This window comes from Panthera onca, chromosome D4, assembly GCF_046562875.1.
Source record: "Panthera onca isolate mPanOnc1 chromosome D4, mPanOnc1 haplotype 2, whole genome shotgun sequence".
Lineage (NCBI taxonomy): Eukaryota > Metazoa > Chordata > Mammalia > Carnivora > Felidae > Panthera > Panthera onca.
This window is the reverse complement of record NC_138351.1, coordinates 2,179,070-2,201,687: the sequence shown is the minus strand read 5'-3', so window position 1 is coordinate 2,201,687 and position 22,618 is coordinate 2,179,070. Positions and strand designations below refer to the sequence as shown.

Below are 22,618 nucleotides of genomic sequence, written 5' to 3'. Positions count from 1 at the left end.
CCACCAGTTCTGTCGGGATGGTGCAATTATGCTTAATGAAAACTTCCTTAAAAGAAAAAAATTAATAGGCGCCTAGGTGGCTCAGTTGGTTAGGTATCCGACTTCGGCTCAGGTCACGATCTGGCAGTTCATGGGTTCGAGCCCCGCGTCGGGCTCTGTGCTGACAGCTCAGAGCCTAGAGCCTACTTTGGATTCTGTGTCTCCTTCTTTCTCCGTCCCTCCCCTGCTCACACCCTCTCTCTCTCAAAAATAAACATCTTTTTTCTAATTTAATAAATAAATAGCTAGCAAAGAGGATGGCTGGGTAGACAGAGACAATTTACATGCCACTCATTCATGTAAGGAGTGCATATGTTTGTATTAGTGACGTCCTTGCTCACCCCTGAGCCTGCCAGTAAGTGTGTATATTTCAATGGCCAAAAAACTGGTCAACTTGGGGCACCTGGGTGGCTCATCAATTGGTTGAGCATCCAAGTCTCGGTTTCGGTTCCAGTCATGATCTCACGGTTCATACCGTGCTGTTAGCACAAAGCCTGTTTGGAAGTCTCTCTCTCCCTCTCTCTCTGCCCCTCCCCTGCTCAAGTGCGTGCATGAGTGCTCTCTCTCTCTCTAGCTCTCTCAAAATAAAAAGTTATAAAAAAGGCAAAGTGAATGAGTTCTTGTTAAGTCACTACAACACTAATCTGCAAATCATTAACAATACCTTAATCCTCCCTCAAAGTATACCCAGCATGAGACAAATAGCTGTCCAAGAGAATTAACTTCATAAAACAAAAGATGAAGGAACCAAGCCCATGAGCACAGACTTCAAACCTCCAAGCAAGGAGGGCCACCCCGCCCCGCCCCCTCCCGTTCTGCTCATGGTTCCACCTCAGGCACCCTGAGTGCTGGCAAGGGGGACAGAACCAGAACACCTAAGTCCCAGTTCTGGATTGAAGTTCATCCACCAAGCCAGGAATGTACAATTCATAGGTCTTTAAGTTTCCTTCAACTTCCAAAATGCTGGTATTGTCTCCCACCATTAAAACCCACCACGCCTTGGGGCACCTGGGTGGTTCAGTCAGTTAAGCAACTGACTCTTGATTTCAGCTCAGGTCATGATCTCACAGTTAGTGAGTTCAAGCCCCACATCAGGCTCTGTGCTGACAGCACAGAGCCTGCTTAGGATTCTCTCTGTCCCTCTCTCTCTCAAAATAAATAAATAAAATAAAACAAAAATAAAATAAAATAATAAACTTTAAAAAATGTCCATCAACTGATGAATGGATAAAGATGTGGTTTGTATATACAATGGGATACTACGTGGCAATGAGAAAGAATGAAATCTGGCCATTTATCGCAACATGGATGGAACTGGAAGGTATTATGCTAAGTGAAATAAGTCCGGCAAAGAAAGACAGATACCATATGTTTTCACTCATATGTGGATCCTGAGAAACTTAACAGAAGACCATAGGGGATGGGAAGGGGGGGAAAAAAGTTACAGAGAGGGAGGGAGGCAAACTATAAGAGACTGTTAAATACTGAGAACAAACTGAGGGTGGATGCGGGGTGGGGCAGAGGGGAAAATGGGTGATGGGCATTGAGGAGGGCACCTGTTGGGATGAGCACTGGGTGTTGTACGGAAACCGATTTGACAATAAATTATATTTTAAAAAAAATACCATGCCTTTAACTGAGGAAAGGCAACATGGCCTCAAGACCACAAGGTGACAGAGACACAATCCTCCCCAACAGGCGAGTGATGAAAGCCTGTTGGGGCCGTACCACAAGAGGACACAGATAAGAGCCAGAGGTCTGGGTGGTGGACACACATGACTCTATGCACTGTCCAACTCATACAACTGCACATCTCACACTGAGAATGAACTTTAACATATGCAAATTAAAACCAGATCAGACAGGACTGACCCCTCTTGGTAATGTGTATCTCGAGGGTGTAGGGGTGCAGGTGACAGCACTGAGACCACTTCATGTGTGGTGGACGAGCCAGGTGTCCCACTGTCAGAGAACGGGGTTACGCTGGGGCAAAGGGAGGAGGCTGGCACAACCCTGTGGTGCCAGCTGAGCCATGGAGACATCCTACGAACTGGTGTGTAGGTGACAACACAGACAGGCAGAGAAATCATCAGACGTAAGTGAGCACATGCACAGCTCCCAGCTGTCAACCAAGGGCTGAAAAGCCACACCTTAGGAGCAAGAACACCCCACCTCCATCTGGTTTCTAAATTCCGTTCACTAAATGGAACCAGGGCCCTTGAGAAAAATGGGTGATGCTGGGGCAGGGAAATCCAAGACAGGCCTGCAGCCACATACCTGTGTACCAGAAAGGAAGGAGGTGCTCAGAAAATGAAGGACACAGGAACCCACCCGAAAGACTCCCAATGGCCAAAGCTGGAACAGTGTGCGCAAGAAAATAAAGAATGTCATGCTGGGTTTTACCCCAAAGTATGAGACAGATACACGGGCCTATAAGAGTCCAAACAAAGGGGAAAAGATGCCCTACAGAAGAATTCCAGCAATAACGTGAAATCCCTCCCCAGCAGCTGAAGCTCACCCACACCAGCCCCTCAAACAGGGGCTGCCCTAAAAGACCACTTCCGAAGCAGCGAAGCAGCAAACCAGCAAACAGGATGAAGTGGTGTCCCGGGGCAGAGGCCGGCAGACGCCAGCATGGTATGCTGCGACAAAAGGGCACTGCACCTCTGGGCGCCCCCCCCCCCCCAAAAAAAACACGAGAAAATATCAGGCAGCCCAAACTGGAGGCCAGCCTACAAAACAGCTGCTCACGGATCCAGAGTGCCAAGGTCACCAAAGAAGCAGAGGCTGAGAGCTGTCCTGGCCCACAAGGGCCCGGGGAGATGAGACACTTGAAGGCCACAGGGCACCCCAGATCAGCCCAGAGCCTAAAAGGCCCCAGGTGGAAGGAGGGAAGAGATGGGAACGAAGCACACCCCAGTTCACCGTGCACACCGAAGCGAGCTTCTTAGTTTTGACGACTGTGCGTGCTCACAGGCTGTTACCACGCACGGAAGCAAAGGGAAGGATATTCGGGAACTCTCTGTACCATCTTGGCAACTTTTCTATAAACCTAAAATTATTCCACAGTAAGAAGTTTATTTTGAAAAGAAAAAAGTCAACAGTCTACAAGACACCAGCTGGAAGACTATTTTAAGCTACTTCGCCAGGTGAACAAAGCATTGACGGGCATGAACAGCACAAAGAGCCTGTTATGTGAAAACATCTCTCTCCGCAGATGGTGGGGCTTCGGGAAGCAGGAGAGCCCACCACAGGTGAGCCTGGGTCATTACAGACCCACAACCATGTGAACCAAGTCCACTTGCCTCAGGACCCGCATCACAGAGCCTGATCAAAGCGAGGGTGCAGGACTGGGTCAGTGCAAGGGTCTAGGCTGCATCAAAACAGGGCTTGAGAAGTAATTATTTAATTAAAGATAGAAATTAAATGCCACACGGGCCTCTGGGTGGCTCAGTCTGTTGAGCGTCCGACTCTTGATCTCAGCTCAGGTCAGGATCCCAGTGTCATGGGATGGACCCCATGTCAGACCCCACACTGAGCATGGAGCCTGTTCGGGATTCTCTCTGTCTCTCACTCTCGCTCTTGCTCTCTCTCAAAAATTAAAAAACAATTTTTTTTTACTTAAATGCCAGAGGTTAAGCTTCAGAGAAGCAGGGTCTGATAGGCACTGGCTGTCCTTCTCTTCCAAGCACCTTCTCTCTGGGCCAGCAAACCCTGCGCTCCCGGGCTCGCCTCCCACCTGACCTGCCCACGGACAGCACCTGCTTCTCTGATTCCCTGGCCTCCAGCTCCAGGCGCAAACTGGGCGCAATACGACGAAACTGGTACACCTAGTTCTTAATTCTAATTTTAGAAGTGAGTAAAAATTATCACATACAATACTGGGATAATTATTTCAGCTTAACTCCAAGAAACTATAAAGCAAGCTAAAGCACAACGCCCTGAGACCTTCCTTCCTACAAGCGAGTGGTAGTAGGGGGTAAAGCCTCCCCTCCCCCAGAGCGAGCCAAACTTGGAATTGTGTATAGCCTCAGTAAGGAAAACCCTGGGTTGGCTCCCCGAGACCACCACCACCTTAAAGGCACTAGGCCTTCACTGACTCGCTGTGGCTGCCACTGCTGGGCAGATGTGGGGTGCACCCCAGAGCCCCTGCACGCACAACTCAAGCACCGGCTCCGGCTCCTGGCTGGGAACCACGTGGGAAGCACAAAGCGCCTCGCCTGCCTCCATGCCCACCTGGTTCCAGAAACACATACCATCGGGGTGGAAGAGCCTCAGCAGCTGGCAAAATGCCCGCCGCTGGTCCCAGTGAGGGACGCTGCACTGAGCCTCGATGCAGCCTCCGACACTTAGCCTGTGTTCCAGCCTCCAAACCCCAGGTGAATCTTCTCATCTCATGCGTGTCATTAAAAAAGGCATGTCCATTAGAACTCTGTATTTTCACAAGAAATGCTTACCAAAAAGTTCCCCAAGCTTACTCTGAGAGTATAGCTACTTATTAATGCTGACAACAGCTATGGGGACGGTCCCGTCAGACGACGAGCTCACACTGCTACATACTCCTAATCTCCAGGGTCAAGGCACTTGGCACAGGAAGGTTTCTGTCTCTGGCGCCAGGTGGGTGAGCCCCACTGCTCTAACACTTCCTGCACTTTCCCTTCCTGATCTGCAAATCATGCCCTCCCTATCTCACAGGGCAGCAGCGACAGTTAATGAGCTACTACCTGTAAACAGCTCAGTCATTCATCAATAAGTGCTGATAAAAGTCCGCTACCATTTGTCTTTAAGAAACTGTGTGAGAAAGGATGGGCTTCTTCACACTTTTCAAACATATGGGACCTGAAACACAGTGAGTTGTCTTAAATAGATCTTCTGATATAAAGAAAAAAAAAAATACCGTGTGAGGTCTTTGTTTAGAATGGTTTCACGCCAGCTTAGGGAAGAATGCGACACACCCTCCTGCCACCTATGAGATTTAGAAGATGTCAGTTAACCTGAACATAAGAGGATATGAGTCACCTAAATTCTTTTGTTTTTTCAAAAACGACACCTTGATCTGAGCTCTAGTAACCAGGTCCTAGGTGAGTGAGATCCTGCTCAAGTCCAGCACAGGAACAAGGACGTAAAAGTTAACTCCGATTTGGTGGAAGGTTTTTACTGTTGTTTAAAGAGCAATTTAAAGTTATAACATATATTAGAGATGTCTAAAACTACGTCTCACCCATCATGAAATCTGGAATCAGAGCTGAACAGCTTCTTACCTTACACATCTCTTTTGTATTCTCTAAGAATTGGTTGCAGTGGTCTTAAAAGCCAGGAAAAAGAATTTCTTTTAAAATAAGGGAGTGGAGGGGCGTCTGGGTGGCTTAGTTGGTTGGGCGCCGACTTCGACTCAGGTCATGATCTCACTGCTCATGGGTTCGAGCCCCGCATCGGGCTCTGTGCTGACAGCTCAGAGCCTGGAGCCTGCTTCAGATTCTGTGTCTCCCTCTCTTCCCCTCCCCTGCTTATGGTCTCTCTCTCTCTCTCTCTCTTTCTCTCAAATATAAAATAACACATTAAAAAAAAATTTTTTTAAATAAGGGAGTGGCACATGAAAAGATTCTCGACTTCATTAATCATAAAGGAAATGCAAATCAAAACCACAATGAGATACCATTCAACACCCATTTAGGATGGCTACTGTCACACACACACACAAAAAAAAAACATAAATAAGCAGGCATTGATGAGGATGTGGAGAAACTGAAGCCTCGCACATTGGGTGTGGGAATGTAAAATAGCGCAGCTACCATGGAAAACAGCAGGACCATTCCTCAAAAACCTGCACACAGAACCACCCTCCATTCCAGGAATTCCACTCCCAGGCATATTCCCAAAGAACTGAAAGCAGAAACTCAGATATTTGTACACCCATTTTCGTAGCAGTATCATTCACAATAGCCAAAAGCAACCTAGGTGTCCATCGACAGATAAATAAAGAGAATGTGGTGTGTACACACAATGGAATATTAGTCAGCCTTATAAAGGAATAAAATCCTGACACCTGCCATGACATGGATGAGCCTTGAGGACACCATGGTCAGGGAAGTAAGCTGGTCATAAAAGGACAAATACTGGGCAACTCCACTTACATGAGGTCCTTACAGCAGTGAAATTCAGAGACAGAGAGCAGGTGGTGGGTGCCAGGGGCTGGGAGGGGGTGGGGGACAGAAGTTAGTGTTTGGTGGGGACAAGGTTAGGTCTGGGAGAATGAGAAGTTCTGGAGATGGGTGATGAGGACAGCTGCACAGCAGTGAACGTGCTCTGTGACACTGCACTGTACATTTAACAATGGTTAAAACGGTTAAAAAAAAAAACTTTATAGTTTACCACAATTAAAAAAATAAAATTAAAAACATATAATAATAAAAGGAGGGCTGTGTCCCATCTCCCCAATCTCTCAGGAAGCCTAGACACTTGGCTCCAAGAGGTAACTTCCTACTTGTCAAAAGACAGAGGTTTTACTTTTCCTTTAGATGGTAACATCAGAGCGCACCATTAGCACAGACTGTGGCTGCAGGCCATGTGACAGGCTGAGATTCTTTTTTTTGTTGCGATCTTTTTAATAGATTGCCTTGATGCCACCGCTTATCCAATGATAAAACTGTTTTCTTTCTCCACTAAAAAAACAAGTAAGAGTGTGGATGTCATAACGAACATGTAAATTAAACTTCATCAACTTTAAAAACTGGGGTGCCTGGGTGGCTCAGTCAGTTAAGGATCTGACATCAGCTCAGGTCATGATCTCACAGTTTGTGAGTTTGAGCTCTCCATCAGGCTCTGGGCTGACAGCTCAGAGCCTGGAGCCTCCTTCAGATTCTGTGTCTCCCTCTCTCTCTGTCCCTCCCCCACTCATGCTGTCTGTCTGTCTCTCTCTCTCATAAATAAATAAACTTTTTAAAAATTTAACAATTTTTTAAAAATTTTAAAAAAAGAAACACCAACATTATTTGTCCTCAGTGTTTAGTTAGCCTACTATACTAATCTCAAGCTTCAGCTAACTCCTAGCAATCCTGTCCTTGTTAAAAATGTTACTCCAAAATACATTACATGAAAATTTTTACTTTAACTTTTTTTAATGTTTATTTATTTTGAGAGACAGATAAACAGAGTGCAAGCAGGGAAGAGGCAAAAAGGGAGACACAGCATCCGAAGCAGGCTCCAGGCTCTGAGCTGTCAGCACAGAGCCCAACGTGAGGTCATAATCTGAGCCAAAGTCACGAACCGTGAGGTCATAACCTGAGCCAAAGTCAGACACTTAGCTGACTGAGCTGCCCACGTGCCCCTCCAATACATGAAAATTTAAGTTTCAGAATTTATGAAGTTGAAACTCAGATCGATCTACCTTATTTCAAGATGGTGACACTTGAGAAGTCTTCATGAACAAGCCCCCTGTCAGTAGACTAAGTTCCTTGGAGGATTCCTTTCTTTCCTATGTAGTCGCTCCTCCATGCCTGGCCAGTAACAGGCACTCAATATTTGCCAAAGGGAAGAAGAATCATCACTGGGAACCAGTCAGAAAAGAGATTATCAGAAATTTAAGGTGAGAAAATAAGTCTTACATAATGGCATTGATCCAGATGTTAGAAGAAAATAATGAAATTTCTCTGTCTATATAAATAGTACAAAGCAAATATGTGACTAAAAAGTTCGACACCCATACTAAACCCACGCGGGAGTGAACGGAGTCCCAGCCCTGCAGGAGCTGACAGCTGGGGATACGCACACAGGTAGCCACAACAAGGTGGAACACAGGAAAGCAGGGCGCTGCACTTGTCCCTGGCCTACCTCTGGGAACATCAGAGGCTCTGTGAAGGAAGGCCGTGCCTGAGATGGGCTTTAAAGTATGAGCAAAATTCCGACCAGCAGATGTGGGCAGTTAGACACGAAGGAGCGCCTCGAGAAGAGCGGGGAAGCAGGCCGTTTCTAGGGAAGCAGGCCGTTTCTGGGGATGCAGTGAGTGGGCTGGCTGGAGCACTGATGAAGCACAACACAGGAACCGGGAGCCACGCAGGCAGGTGGAAAGAGCTCAGATCACAGGAGGGTCTGAGCCTCAACACGGAGTCTGGATTAATGGTTTGTTCAAGATGTTGGCAGGAATGACTGACCCGAGGGGCCCACAGGCGGCACGACATGGTGTACAGGATGAGTTCCACCAGTGAAGTGACGGGTGTGGGAGGCCGGTCACAATGCAGATGCGACTCTGACGACTGCCCAGACACAGGTGAATGAAACGGTATCTACCCTCAGTATAAGTCTTGCGCTGTACTTTGTGCTCAATTTTATTATTCTATATCATTTTTTCCCAACAGTGGTAAACACATGATGATCTCGTTTCACAACCACCAATGCGTTTGCACAAGCGCCTGTTAGGCCCAGTGGCTCCACGTGGTGAGTTAACATGGTGGCGGTACTGGAGTGAGGAGGAGGAGGAGGAGTGGGGCACGTGGAAGGTGGCCGGGCTGGTGGAGGGACAGGCAGGCTGGGGCTCAAAATACCGGGGGGGGACTCTAGGCAAGGAGCATAACCTCGAAGTGGACAGTCATGAGACTCGAACCAGCTAGGGCTACAAGCAGCATCAGACCAAGTGCACAAAGGGTGGAACAGAAACACAGTGAAGACCAGCTCAAAAGGGGTCGGGCTGCAGAGGGGAGACGACATTTGAAGTCAACAGTGAAGTTTCCCACTAAGTACAGGGTCCTGCTCTGGGGTGGCTAAAGCGCAAGCACAAACACAAACACAACGGCCACTGGATGTGAAGGACAGGAGGCAGGGGGTGCGTGGTCAGCTGTGTGAATGGGGCTTGGTAGACTCGGTCTCAAGCGCATACCACCAGCTGTCCGTCAGGTCTGTGCAGGCCACGGGACCAGGCAGGTGCCGCATGAGCACACGGACAGCAGTACCCTCAAAGGGGCGACGCTGGGATTATGAGAAGGAAGAACATGTAATGGAGAGAAGCAGACTATTATCTTATTTCAGGAGCCCCAGGAAACGGGAGCACTTTGATGACTGAAAAGGGTTCGAACAAGGCAGACAGAGGGGAAAGGTTGGCTTTGGTCAGTCTAACTTTAAGAAAAGGGAAGAGAGATTTAGATAAGGTGATGAGTGTTCTAGAAATCAACGCTGAAATCACAAACCGGGGCTCAAGGGCAGAATCCAGCCCACAGCCTATTTTGCTTGGCTTAAACAGTATTTTTTAAATGGGATAATTGTAAATAAAGATCTGGATTTCTGGCTTTCCTGAAAAATGTGAAGTCTGGCAATGCTGGCTCAATAGTCCTTTAAGGTTTTTAAAGTTTGTGCATGCACCTCTGCAGGCGCTGGAGAAATTATCGAACACCATGCAGGCGTTAAAAAGAATTAGAGGGGTGCCTGGGTGGCTCAGTAGGTTAAGCGTCTGACTTCAGCTCAGGTCATGATCTGGCAGTTCGTGAGTTCAAGCCCTGCATCGGGCTCTGTGCTGACAGCTCAGAACCTAGAGCCTGCTTCAGATTCTGTGTCTCCCTCTTTGCCCCTCCCCTACTCACGCTCTGTCTCTCTCTCTCTCTCTCTCTCTCTCAAAAATAAACAAACATTAAAAAAAATAAAAAATAAAAGAATTAGAACCATATAGATAGACATGGAAAGTTTTTTACATCCTTATAAAAAAAAAGCAAGTAGCTGAATAATGTAGTCTGTGATCATAATGTCAAGAAATTGAAACTACTGGTAGTATATTATTGTGCAAAGTATAATATAAAACATACATAGGCAGCTGCTGTGGAAAACAGCATTGCAATTCCTCAACAAATTAAACACAGAATTACCATACAACGACCAATTCCACTTCTGGGCACTTCTCCAAAAGAATTGAAAGCAGGGACTCGGTCAGATTTTTGCCCACCCAAGTTCACTGCAGCATTCTTCATTATTCACAACAGACAAAACGGGAAGCAACCCAAGCCTCTGTGGGCAGACCAAATGGACGGTCCACAGAATATTACGCAGCCTTTAAAAAGGAGGGAAACTGACACAACATTATAACATGGATGAACCCTGAAGACCTTAGGCTGAGATAAGCCAGCCTAAAACCCGTACAATGGAAGAAAGTAAATATTTTAAACTAAGGATTTTAAAAGGATGACTGGTTTTACTTGTAATGTGGTCAATTTTGAACCTAAGTATTCCCTGGTCAATTTGAGGTCCTTGAGAACAAGGTGTACTGCTGGTGTTTAGCGTCTCTGGGCAGAAACCCTGCTGCTCCCACTCCCACAGTGGCTGGAAAACAGAGCAGAGGCGCTGTGCTATGGGATCTGACCTGGGACTGAACTGCAGGCAGGCACACCCCCGAGGCATTCTTACACAAAGAAACTGAACTTTGCCTTCAACTCCGCACTTCCCTCTTGAGAAAGTTACTGGTTACTTGTCCCCCGATGTCGCCTACTCAGCAATTCTGTCTCTTTCCATACAAAATGAGTAACAAAACCCTGCGCAGGCCAAATGAGACAGCTCTGTGAAAGGGCCCAGCAAGGGCAGGCACCCGACAAGTCGGTCCCTGTCCACAAGTCGGTCCCTGTCCCACCAGGTATGCCAGGATAGGGACTGTCATCCCCCAAATCTCAAGTCACAGCCGAATCTCACTCACAGACTTCCACTGTCATAAAACAGCAGCTCGGCTTTCTTATGTCAGCTCTAAGTAAACACGCTAGAGCCCCGACTCAGGGTAAGATCTGAAGGTTTTCATTTTAAACCCGCACGCCGACTCCAGTCTTGCAGCAGGATCACTGAGAAAAGGTCTAGGGATTTAATGCCACCAAGATTTTTAAATAAATCAGTCCCTCACTGAAGTTTCAAAGGTTGTGATGACTCAAAATACACAAGAGGAAACACTCCCAGTACCTAGCAGAAGCCAAGTTCAGGCCAGGCAGTCCAAACACCTCAACAAAATTAGCCGATTCATACGCCAACTTCTAATGGTTAAAAATATATCACTATTACTGTACAAAAAAATTACAATTATTACTCTACCAAAGACATAGTCTTCTAAGTCAAAAAAGGTTTCTCTAAGCAAAACTGAGGAAATTAAGCCTTTCTGCCAGTTTACAAAAGCCTAGGAGGCCAACAAGATGGCAGATTTTTATAAGACATGTGCCTCATGTGCCCAACATTACACAGAGTGAGATTTTACGTCAATTCCTTTGTCAATTTTATATAATTTATATAGAAAAAAATTGTGGTTATCGTACAGTAAAATGAACTTTTACGTACTTCTGATGTGTAGCTGTATGTTTTAAAATACGTAACTGCCACCACCATCAGGGTACAGAAAAGTTCCATCACCCCAAAAAGCTCCTGCTGTCCCTTTATGTCCACGCCCAACTCCAACCCCACCCCTCTGGCAACCATTCATCTGGTCCCCATCAATGCAGCCTCATCTTCAGGGGAATGTCATAGAGAATCACACCTTCTGAGCCTGCCTTCTTTCACTCAGCATAAATTCTTAGAGATTCATCCCAGTAGTTGTCTGTATCTGTATCAATACTTCCTCCCTCTCATTGGTGAGGAAGACTGCACCCTATGGAAGGACCAGTTTGTTTAGTCACCCACTAGAGGATATTTCGTTTGTTTCCAGCACTAGCTATTATGAATAAAACTGCCAGGAACACCAAAGTAGGGTTCCTGCATGAACAAAAGTTTCCTTAGGTAATTACCCAGGAGAGGGACTGCTGGGTCACAGGGTGAATGTATATTTAACATTAACTGCGGAACTGTTTTCCAGGGTGGTGCGCCCGCATGCATGCCCACCAGCCACGTGAACTGCTTCCAGAGGCTCAGCATTCTTGCCAGCACTTAGTAGTGTTGGTATGGCTTATTTTAGCCATTCTAACAGGTATACAGTGATATATTCTCATGCTTTTAATTTACTTAACCATTTTAATGGGCATCTTTTAAAAATAGTACACATCGCTCCATTCTCTTAAGAGAACCCTCAGGGGCTCCTCAAATACATAAAATTGTTCTCCTTATTCCAAAGTAGCCCCAGAATTATGTCTGATTTTTACGGCTTTTTTTAATCTTCTCCCTTTTGAAGTGTCACTTCTTGCTATTAATGGTGCTCCTGCCTCTGGCAGACTTTCCTCTACACCCTTTTCTCACGCTGACCTTAGAAACAGATAACCAAGCTTATCAGAACCACATCTGAAAAGAAGAGGGCAGTCTATAAGGAGATTTGCTTCTCCAGTGAGGAGGAAAGAGAAAGCTTTGGTTTTGTTTTTTGTGGGGTTTTTTGGGGGGGGAGGGGGGGGGGTCACCATACCAAAACTTCCTGATCTCTTGTTTGGCTGCTGAGAAATTTCTAGTAGCTAAATTTCTTAGACGTCTTCCAAAACGGTGAGACTGCCAGGTCAAGCGGCCTCCAGGTAATTGAGTTATTATTGCACTAACCTGAGCAACCAACACTATACTATGCTTCTATATTAGGAATCAAAAGCTTAACTAAAGCAAAAAATATCGTCTTGTGTCTGGAAAGCTAAGTGGAAGAAATTATCTTAAATCTAGTGTCCAAACATTCACACATTGGTCAAACTTCTGAGCACCTAGTAGGCAAGCCACACATTCACAGGGATGCAAAGATAAACTTTTTTTACAGTTAAATAAAGAATTCAGCAGCGCTCTCAAAGATAGACACACCGAATCCAATCCTTCCTAATATTTGAAAGTCGTCTGACCAAAAGCTCATCCTGTCTTTTCAGCGCTAGTTTCCTCTCGGAATACTTCTCGGACACAGTCAGGAGGTGGATCTCGGCCGGGAGTCCAGGCTGCCTTACTTCCCTGAGCCCGGGCTCCAGGGCAGAAAATGCCTGCAGCCCTAGGCGCTCACCCAAACTCCCAGGGGACGCTGGCTGTGTCTCGGCCAGGCCCACACACCAATCCCCGATCTCCCAGCCGCCTCGACCCGCAGACTCGCAAACCCCGTCACCAATTGCAACAGGGTTGGGGTGGGACTTCCGCTATCACTTTAGGCTTCCCCACCACCATCTCAACTCAGGCAGTCAGGAAGACTGAATTTCAGAAACTTTGGGCTCAAGCGGTTGCAAGCAGAAATAATGGCAAGGCAAACAAGTTGTAAGACAGACACGGTGGCCAGAGCCAGAAAACCAAAACAGCCCCCCAGTTTTTTACAAAAAGCAATGAACGAGGAAGCAATCCAAACGAAGCCCAGGGTCATTGATTTGCATGTTATCTCTGCAGTGGCTGCTGGGTCCCGAAGCTGCCCTTGGCCCGGGTGCAGCGTGGAGCCCTCTGCCAAAGGGACAGCAGAGACTCTGATTACCGGGGTGCCCGGCCCAAAGTGGCCGAGGCCCCCCGTGCGGAGACATCATCCCTGGAAATCGGGTTCCCGTTCCCCTTCGCCCTAACTCTTGCCGCTACGCCTCTCGCAACAGATGCACAAAACCCAAGACTGTAAGTCCCAGAACCGACGAGATTCCGTCATGTCAGATCTCACAATTCTTTGAAATCTGGCGCACACAAAACTCGGACAATTTCTCTCAAAAGTGTCGTCTCGGAGGGAACCCGGACCCAAGGCGCGTGTCGCCTCTCGAAAGCGGTGCACCTCGGCAGGCCCCGGCAGGCTGTCCCCGGCTAGGACGCCGTGTGACAGCAGCGAGCGGCTTGCACAACCCCGCCGGGACCCCCTCGCGTGGCCGCGCAGCCCACTCGCTCGCACCGAAAACCTGTTGCTGCGCGAGCACGGTCACCCGCGAGACGAGCGTCGCGCCCGGAGCGGAGGGGAAGGGGGGGGGGGCCCGCACCTCGCAAGCCCGCGGCGCGGCCGGGGCTCCGGGCTCCCCCGCCCGCCGGACGCCAGGCCGCGCGTCCATCTTGCGCCCCCGCGCCCTCCGACCCCGGACTCGCCCGGCCTGCGCCCTGCTCCCGCCCCTCCCCCCATCCCGGGGGGGGGGGGGGGCGGCGACGACCCCGGCCCCGGCCCCCGCGGGCCGCACCTTGACGTGGAAGCGGATGAGCGCCAGGCGGATGCAGTGCGCCATGCAGACGGGCGGCAGGAACCAGACCTTGGGCGGCGGGGTGCCCTTGTTCTGGACATGGCTGACGATCTGCTGCGCCGTCTGGCGCTCGTTGCCCTGCCGCTTGACCCACTCGTGCAGCCGCGCCTTCTCGAGCGCGCCGTTGAAGAAGACGAAGAGCTCGATGTTGCCGCCGAAGCAGGCCTTGGCCAGCGCGGCCAGGTAGCCGAGCATGTGGTTCCACTGGCCGCCGCTCACCCAGTCGGTGTAGAAGCCGCCGTACAGGCGGTGCAGGCAGTTGTCGGCGTCCACCAGCAGGCGCAGCGGCGTGTGCGGGGGCCGCTGCCGCCCGCCGCCCACCAGGCTGCCCCGGGCCAGCTTCTGCAGCTCCACCGGCACCACGGCGCTCGGGCAGTGCTTCTCGATGTAGTCCTGGAAGCCCTGCACGCCCATGGCGGCGGCGGCGGCGGGCGCGGGGCGGCGGGGCGGCGGGGCCGGGGGCGGCGGGGCCGGGGGCGGCGGGGCCGTGGCGCGGCCGGGGCGGCGGCGGGCTCTAGGGGGGGCCGGGGCGGGCCGCGGGCGCGCTCATGGCCGCTGCGGCCGCCATGTGCTGCCGCCTCCCAGGGCCATGGCGGGAGGGACCTGCGCCGTGCGCCGCTCGAGGCCCGGGCCAGGCTGAGGCGGCCTCGCGCGGGCGGCGGCGGCAGCGGCGGCGGCGGCGGCGGCGGCGGCGGCGGCGGGGCGGGGCGGCGCAGGCTGACGCACGCGGGCCGGCGGAGGGCGGAAGAGGCGGCGCCGCGGCCTGCGGGGCCCGAACCCAGCCCGGATCCCGGCCGCGCGGCGGCGGCGGAGGGCGGCCCGCGGGGAGGGGCGCGCGGCCTGCCCGGGGGGGAGGGGGCGCCCTGGAGGCCTCGCGGCCGCGGGTCCCGTCGTTCTGAGGAAACCCCGTCCCGGGGCGCGCGGGTCCCGTCACTCGGAGGAGACCTCCGCCCCCGTCCGCTTGTCCCGTCACTCCGAGGAGACCCCCGTCCGCGGGTCCGAGAAGACCCAGTCCTCCTCCGCGGGCCCCGTCATTCTAAGGAGACCCCCGTCCCCGGGTCCAGTCATTCTGAGGACACCCCGTCCGCATTCGCGGGTCCCGTCACCCCGAGGAGACCCGGTCCGGTCCCTGAGAGCCGTCACCCCGAGGCGAAACCAGCGCTGTGGCCGGTGACTGCGGAGGGAAAGGGGGCAGGCTGGTGAGAGCTTGGAGGTCGGGGTGAGCGAGGAGCATCAGGTGGCTGTGTCCAGGGTGGAGGGAGCAACCAGGTCGCTGCGCTCCTGCGTGTGCTCCGGTTGGAGGGACGGGCTCCCTCCATCTTTGGTTAGCGAGGGACAGGACCCTGCAGATGCGGTTGACGACCGGAGTGGCCTCGGACCCCAGCCTCTCGGGGAGAGCGGGCTGTGGGGGGGAGGGGGGGCGGGGGGGGAGCAGGCGGTTCAGACCCCGCCCACCCACCGAGGAGCCGGTTTGAACGCCAGACTCGCAGGTCAGGTGTAGCCCCGAGGCTTAGTGCCAGGTGACCACTGATGACCCCTGAGCGGGGACACGTCCGTCACAGCGCCCCAAGTGCCTCCTTTCTAGTTGGTGCCAACTGCGAACCTCCTGGCTTCCCAGCAGCTGGGCGGCCCCTCGCAAGAACAGCGGTTCAAACCCCGGTCGCTCTGGGAGCATCTTCTGGAAGGAGATCCTTTCGTGATTTCTGCTCCAGATCTCTGTCGCAATTGCTTGTAAAATGAGGTTAACGCTGTAAGCATATGCGCTGCCATAAAACATTTTAAAAAACAGATTAATGTCTTGCAGAACGAAGCATTTGGAAACTCAGAACTCTTCAGGGTTTGAAAGTGGCATTTTTACTTACCTCCAGCCCTCCCATCTGTTCTTTTTCTGAAGAAACCTCCGTAGAGGAGCAAGCCCAGACAGCAGGTGCAGAGCAGATGGAGCCTGCGCCCATGCGGCTCCAAGAAGCCCCCATACTCTCCGTCCCTGAAAAGGCAAGTGGGATTTTTTTCATTTCTTTTCTTATAACTTCACCTCAAATACAAGCCAGTGTGATATATACATAAGTAAAATGTTCTTAGTATCTTGATAAAAACGTTTAATTTTTTAAAAACAGACTGTGCAAGCTAAGCCACTTACCCATGCACCAAATTAGTGCTGAAGCCAGGATTGTGTGCTATTTAGAAATGCAGTTAGCCATTTAAGGCCACATTAAATACTGACACCCCAGAAGTAGCCACATTTCCTTCTGTAACCCACTGCAGGCTCACAAGGTTGATAGTTTTTTTGTTTTGTTTTGTTTTTTTTAATTTTTTTTTTTTAACGTTTATTTATTTTTTTTGAGACAGAGAGAGACAGAGCATGAACGGGGGAGGGTCACAGAGAGAGGGAGACACAGAATCTGAAACAGGCTCCGGGCTCTGAGCTGTCAGCACAGAGCCCGACGCGGGGCTCGAACCCACCGACCGCGAGATCGTGACCTGAGCCGAAGTCGGACGCTTAACCGACCGAGCCACCCAGGTGCCCCACAAGGTTGATAGTTTTAATCACTCACTGTATTTTCATTTATAGCACTGCATTCCATGTTTACCTTCACTATGTGCTGCCCTTATTTTAAACATGCTTGCTTTTAATTATTTATTTTTTTAAAGACAACCTTTTTTTTTTTAGGGGCACCCGGGTGGCTCAGTCGGTTAACCGTCGGACTTTGGCTCAGGATCATGGTCTCACAGTTCCTGAGTCGGAGCCCCGCGTCAGGCTCCGCGCTGACAGCTCAGAGCCTGGAGCCTACTTTGGATTCTGTGTCTCCCTCTCTCTCTGCCCCTCATCTTCTTGCTCTGTCTTTCTCTTTCTCAAAAATAAATAATCATTAAAAAAATAAATAAAGGGGCACCTGGGTGGCTCAGTCGGTTGAGTGTTCGACTTCAGCTCAGGTCATGATCTCGCAGTGAGTTCAAGCCCCACGTCGGGCTCTGTGCTGACAGCTCAGAGCCTGGAGCCTGCTTCAGATTCTGTGCCTCCCTCTCTCTCTTCCCCTCCCCTGCTCATGTTCTGTCTCTCTCTGTCTCAAAAATAAATAAAAACATTAAAAAAAAAAAATTTTTAAAAAGTAAATAAATAAATAAAGACAACCTTTTTTTTTTTAAGTTTATTTATTTTGAGAGAGAGAGAGAAAAGGTGCGAGTGGGGGAGGGGCAGAGAGAGGCAGGAGAAAGCTAGAATTCCAAGCGGACTCTGGGCTGTCAGCGATCTCACCAGCTGAGCAGTAAGTCAGCTGCTTAACCAACTCAGCCACCCAGGCGCCCCTGCTTTTAATTTTTTAAATGCTTTAGTGCCGGTATCTGGGATTCAGGGAATAAGTTTTTTTCACCTTAAGACAGTGTGAAGTACTAGGATTCTGCAGTCAGACTGCCACATCTGTCTCCTCCAGCTCTGTGACCTTATGCAAATTACTCAACCTTTTTACACCCCGGTTTTTATCATCTGTAAATGAAGATGTTAATAGTCCTTACCTCTCAGATTGTTATAGGATTAAATGAGATAATCTGTGTGCTTACCACACAGCAAATGCTCTGTAAATGTTGGCTTTTATATTTAATACTTTTGCTTAACTATAATTATATAGACTTTATGCTTGAGAACATGGACAAGTTATTTTACTTTTTGAAACTTTAAAATTCACTTTCATAAGTATAAAATATAAAATTCATTATGCTTACTTGCCCTATTTAACTATGTGTTCACCTTTTAAAAAACTAATTTTTTCTCTTTTTGACTAACATTAGTGGCTGTTAAAATGTTTGGCTGACATATCTTTTATGTAATCTGCATCCTCAACTCAGAGTTGGGGGTTGGTTGCAGTTAAATTTTTTGAATATCATTACTTTTACAGTAAACTATCTGTAATTAAAATTTAGTAAAAAATTATATTCTTGGGTTCACAGCACATGACAACTTATGATTGGGGACTTTCATTTCCAACCACTTTATCTTTGGACAATTCACTTAGACCCCACATGATAAAACTTTTAATTTCACCAGGAGATTGCCATATAAGTGAGGGAAAAATCGGAAAAAACAAACAATAACGCTAAAAAGGACAAGGCCCTATGCCTCACAAAAATTACAAAATGAAATCTCAGAAAAAAGTTGTGATTAATAGATAAAGAGCCCATGGTGTGCAGAATTATCAATGCATGGAAAATCAATGACAAATACTTATTTTCAGCTCTTTCATGTTTCAGCCAATTCATTATTGATCAATTCATCTACAGCGAAAATACTGTCTGTCTTATTTACATGATCCTTTCCAAAGTAAAGTGCTTTATAGTAGAATAACACCTTTAATTAATAATCTACCTAGTTGAGGCTTCTGTCCACCAGCAATAAAAGGTAAGTTTTCATTGCTTCAAGGAAGGTGAAAGTTGGCTCTGCGCCCACTCGTATAATCACTAGCATATACTGGGAGAACAGCAGGCTGGAACAGCTAAGCATGGAATCCGTGACCTGGGCAGAAAACATTAATCCCTGCTTGGGATTTGAACCTGTAATGTTTACCTAGTACTAAAGCTCTAATCTGTTGTCAACTTAAATGACCTGGAAGTGCGCGCGCGCGCGCACACACACACACACACACACACACACACACACACACATATCTACAGTCTTGAAGATTTTGTTGTTGTTGTTGTTTTAGTATTCTGGAATTAGAAAGTGCTTTTTGTTTTTAGTTATATGGATTAAAAGTCCTATTCACAGGTGTGAATTTATTTTCTCTTTCAACCATAATTTTTTAAACAGGCATATACAATTATAGTTTTAAATTATAAGTCAGGTGCCTGGGTGGCTCAGTCGGTTGAGCATCTGACTTTGGTTCGGGTCATGATCTGGCAGTTTGTGGGTTTGAGCCCCGCATCGGCTCCGTGCTGACAGCTCAGAGCCTGGAGCCTGCTTTGGTTTCTGTGTCCCACCACCCCCCCCCCCCCCCACCGCCTCTTCCCTACTTGTGCTCTGTCTCTGTCTCTCAAAAATAAATAAATGTAAAAAAAATGTTTTAATTGTAAGTTAATGGGAAAATATAAACAGATTTCTATAAATTCACATTTCTAGCACTCTTCAAGTGTAGCGGAAGTTCCCAAATGCATGGCAAGAAACATTTTACATCATCGGTTGGTGACTTTTTTTTTTAATTTTTTTTTTTTATTAGTTTTCTTTATTTCTGAGAGGCAGAGAGAGACAGAGTGCATGTGGGGGAGGGGCAGAGAGAGAGGGAGACACGGAATCCGAAGCAGGCTCCAGGTTCCGAGCTGTCAGCACAGAGCCGGACACGAGGCTTGAATTCACGAGTGTGAGATCATGACCTGAGCTGAAGTCAGACGCTCAACCGACTGAGCCACCCAGGCACCCCCAGTTGGTGACCATTTTAGCTGAAGGGCTACTGCACTCCTTATCACCACAATTTTCCCTTCCCAGGAAAATCTACAATTGTTGGTGTCCATTCTTTCTGAAGTCTGCAAAGGACTGATTGCCTGTGTCCTTTCTCCACCACTTGTGGGAATGTCCAGCCACCTTCCCAACACTTCCCGGGCATCAAAGACCTCTTTCTCCAGACGTCCGTCCTTACTGACATGGGACACTCCGGCATCAAATTGTCTTTACTCCCACCCTCACCACTGGGAGCTGCTGAGGAAAAGGGGACAAACATCCAAGGGATGCTTTGGAAGACAGTACTCGGTTGGGCATATAGTCTCTCTTATTTGGATAGAAGACCTTAATAGTCATCCCTTAAATACTGCCTGATGGAATCTTCAAAATTATGATATTTTTTTTTTGTAAACTAAATTTTATTTCCCAGCATGATATACATGAAAATGAGAAGTTTATTTTTTTTAACTAAGAATTTCCATTCTTAAGTACAAAACCATTTGAAGATTTAATTATTTAGAGACTAGTTATAATCATTAAATGATCTGTTACATTTGTTCAAACCATACAAAATGTTTCTGAAAGGAGCACTTCTCTCACACCAGAGTATGAAGAGCACAGGCCTGACCAGGCTGGAACACATGAACCTCACTGCCTCCAGAGACTCTGTAGCCTCGAACACAGGAACACACAGTCATTCTCTGGAAACAGCCCAAGGTCCCTGCACAGACTCTGCTGCCAAAGGAAGAGGTCAGGGTTGCCTGCTGACCTACAGAGCACAAGTGCCTGGGGAATGCAGGGAGACAGTTCTGCCTTAAATGCAGATGCCTTCAGGGTGGAGCAGTAGCCTGAGCCTGGGAAGAGCTGAAAGCAAGAAACCGCTGCTCTTTCTCTATTCACCACTGCCTCCTCCCACCCCTCTCTGCAGCAAGTCCCAGATGGGGGTACAGGCAGCCCCAGCCCTGGCTGAAGGGCTAGGGCATCCATCTCCACATCAGTGCAACTGGGAGTAAGGATTTCAGTACAGATACTTCCAGTTTTGTCAAACCAGGAAACACTATATTTCAAAATAAAATATTCCGTGTCATTAAAATAGAAGAGACAATAGACTCAGTAATCTTATCCTAGCATTTGTTTTTCTTGAGATGTACTGTCCAATAGAACTTTCTGTAATAGAGGAAAAATGAGCTATCCTGTCCAATATGGTAACTGCTAGCTGTATGTAATTAATGAGCACTTGATGTATACAACTGAGGAACTAAATTTTTTTAAGTTTATTTATTTTGAGAGAGAGAGTATGCACAAGTGGGGAAGGGGAAGAGATAGAGAGAGAGAGAATCCCAAGCAGGCTGCACACCATGAGCACAGAGCCCAATGTGGGATTTCAACTCACAAACCACGAGCTCATGACCTGAGCCGAAATTAAGAGTCAGATGTTTAACTGACTGAGCCACCCAGGAAACCCAAGGAACTAAATTTCTAATTTCACCTAATTCTTATTAAATAGCTACAAGTGGCTAGTGGCTACTATATCGAAAGATCTTAATTCCTAAAGAGCTGAGCAATTGCATCAGCCTTGCATCGTATTGGCTTACATTTAATTTGTTCAATGAGTTACTTAGTAATACTTCAACATAACATCACATTTGCACAATGCTTTATAGTTTACAAATTGCCTTCTCTTAAAAAAATCTCTTCAGCTCTGATGGATGGCTAGCACTTGCAGAAATATAGAAATTATAACGCTCCTACCCTGCATTTTCAATTTTTCAGCCCACACTATTTCTATCACATAGTTTGAGAGCTCTTACCACCTAGGACATACATAAGATATGCCTTTCCAGTGTGTCAGTAGTCTTAGGAATATTTGCTCACACCAGATACCCAAGTTGTTGCCTGATCAGCACAGTGTACATCAAGACTGACTTCCTGGGATCTGGGTAGGTCTGTGAATGCAGCCCAAGCCTGTGTAAACCATTGTAGCAGACTTCTCTCCCACGTTGCTCACATTAACTTGTAGCCAACTACACAGCCTGGTCAACTGGACAGGCAAGATAGCATATTACACTGTAGGGTTTGGGCTCTTATGTTACAAGCAACTGAAACAACTCCCTCTAATATAAGCAAAATGGCATTTACTATACAGATATTAAGGACTCAGAAATCAATTTATAGGGGCACCTGGGTGCCTCAGTTGGTTAAGCGTCCAACTTTGGCTCAGGTCATGATCTCACAGATTGTGGATTTGAGCCCTGCATCAGGCTCTGTGCTGATAGCTCAGAGCCTGGAGCCTGCTAAGGATTCTGTGTCTCCCTCTCTCTGCCCCTCTCCCACTCATGCTCTGTATCTCTCTGTCTCAAAAATAAATAAAACATTTTTTAAAAAGTAGAAATCAATTTACAAAAGTTGGGGAACCAGGATTAGAAGTGGGCAGAAATGAGGGATGGCAAGCACTAGTCATGTAAAAATACATTTGGGGCACTGAAGGTAACATAATGAACTCCAATATTCCCTTGTCCTGTAGTCACTTGCTTAAGATTCAAAATCATAGGGAAAAAAAAAAGAGTTGACTAGACCAAATGTCTCCAGCCTCACAGCAAAAAGAATATGGCTCCTTTGATTTTAATATGAAGAAGAATATACCTGGATTGATCATCTCACCAAAACTATATACAACTTCTGAGAAAGACATCTATGTACCTTAGGAAGGGAAAAGTAATGCTGAATATCCAAAATAGACATGTGTTCATGACATACATGATAAGACCTTTCCTATACCCTGTCCTTAAAAGACACAGTTACTATAAAGCCATGCCTTCTAAATCTTAAGTGAAATTATATGCTGAATCACTGCTGAGCCACATGGGTGAGGAACTGGCCAGGTCTAAATTTGATTCATCTGTCTTTTTTTTTTTTAATTTATTTAACTCACCATGATTCACTTAATTAAGAAACTAGTATCTGTATTTTTTCACAAAGGTCTCCTAAGAAACATCATGAACTCCTTACAGCTATAAACATATGCTATTTTTCCATGACATTTCTATGACCTATAAGTCTAGCAATC

At 47.8% G+C, this 22,618-nt stretch overlaps 1 protein-coding gene and 2 long non-coding RNA genes across 4 annotated transcripts in view; 2 read left to right on the top strand and 1 right to left on the bottom strand.

Annotated features, from left to right (window-relative positions):
* FAM120A (family with sequence similarity 120 member A) overlaps positions 1-14,654 on the bottom strand; it is a 96,648-nt gene extending 81,994 nt beyond the window's left edge. For both annotated transcript variants that reach the window (XM_060610277.3, XM_060610278.3), the window contains exon 1: positions 14,067-14,654. In XM_060610277.3, coding sequence (XP_060466260.1) covers positions 14,067-14,540 — 474 coding nt within the window. In that variant the 5' untranslated portion in view covers positions 14,541-14,654. The remainder of the gene's footprint in view (positions 1-14,066) is intronic.
* Positions 7,287-10,157, top strand: LOC132663745 (uncharacterized). The gene is made up of 3 exons (XR_009603257.3): positions 7,287-8,305; positions 8,394-8,472; positions 10,002-10,157. It is a non-coding gene; the product is annotated as an uncharacterized LOC132663745 (long non-coding RNA).
* Positions 14,655-14,891: 237 nt separating the features above from the next.
* Positions 14,892-20,673, top strand: LOC144614007 (uncharacterized). Its single transcript, XR_013551546.2, has 3 exons — positions 14,892-15,325; positions 15,931-16,121; positions 16,798-20,673. It is a non-coding gene; the product is annotated as an uncharacterized LOC144614007 (long non-coding RNA).
* Positions 20,674-22,618: the final 1,945 nt, after the last annotated feature.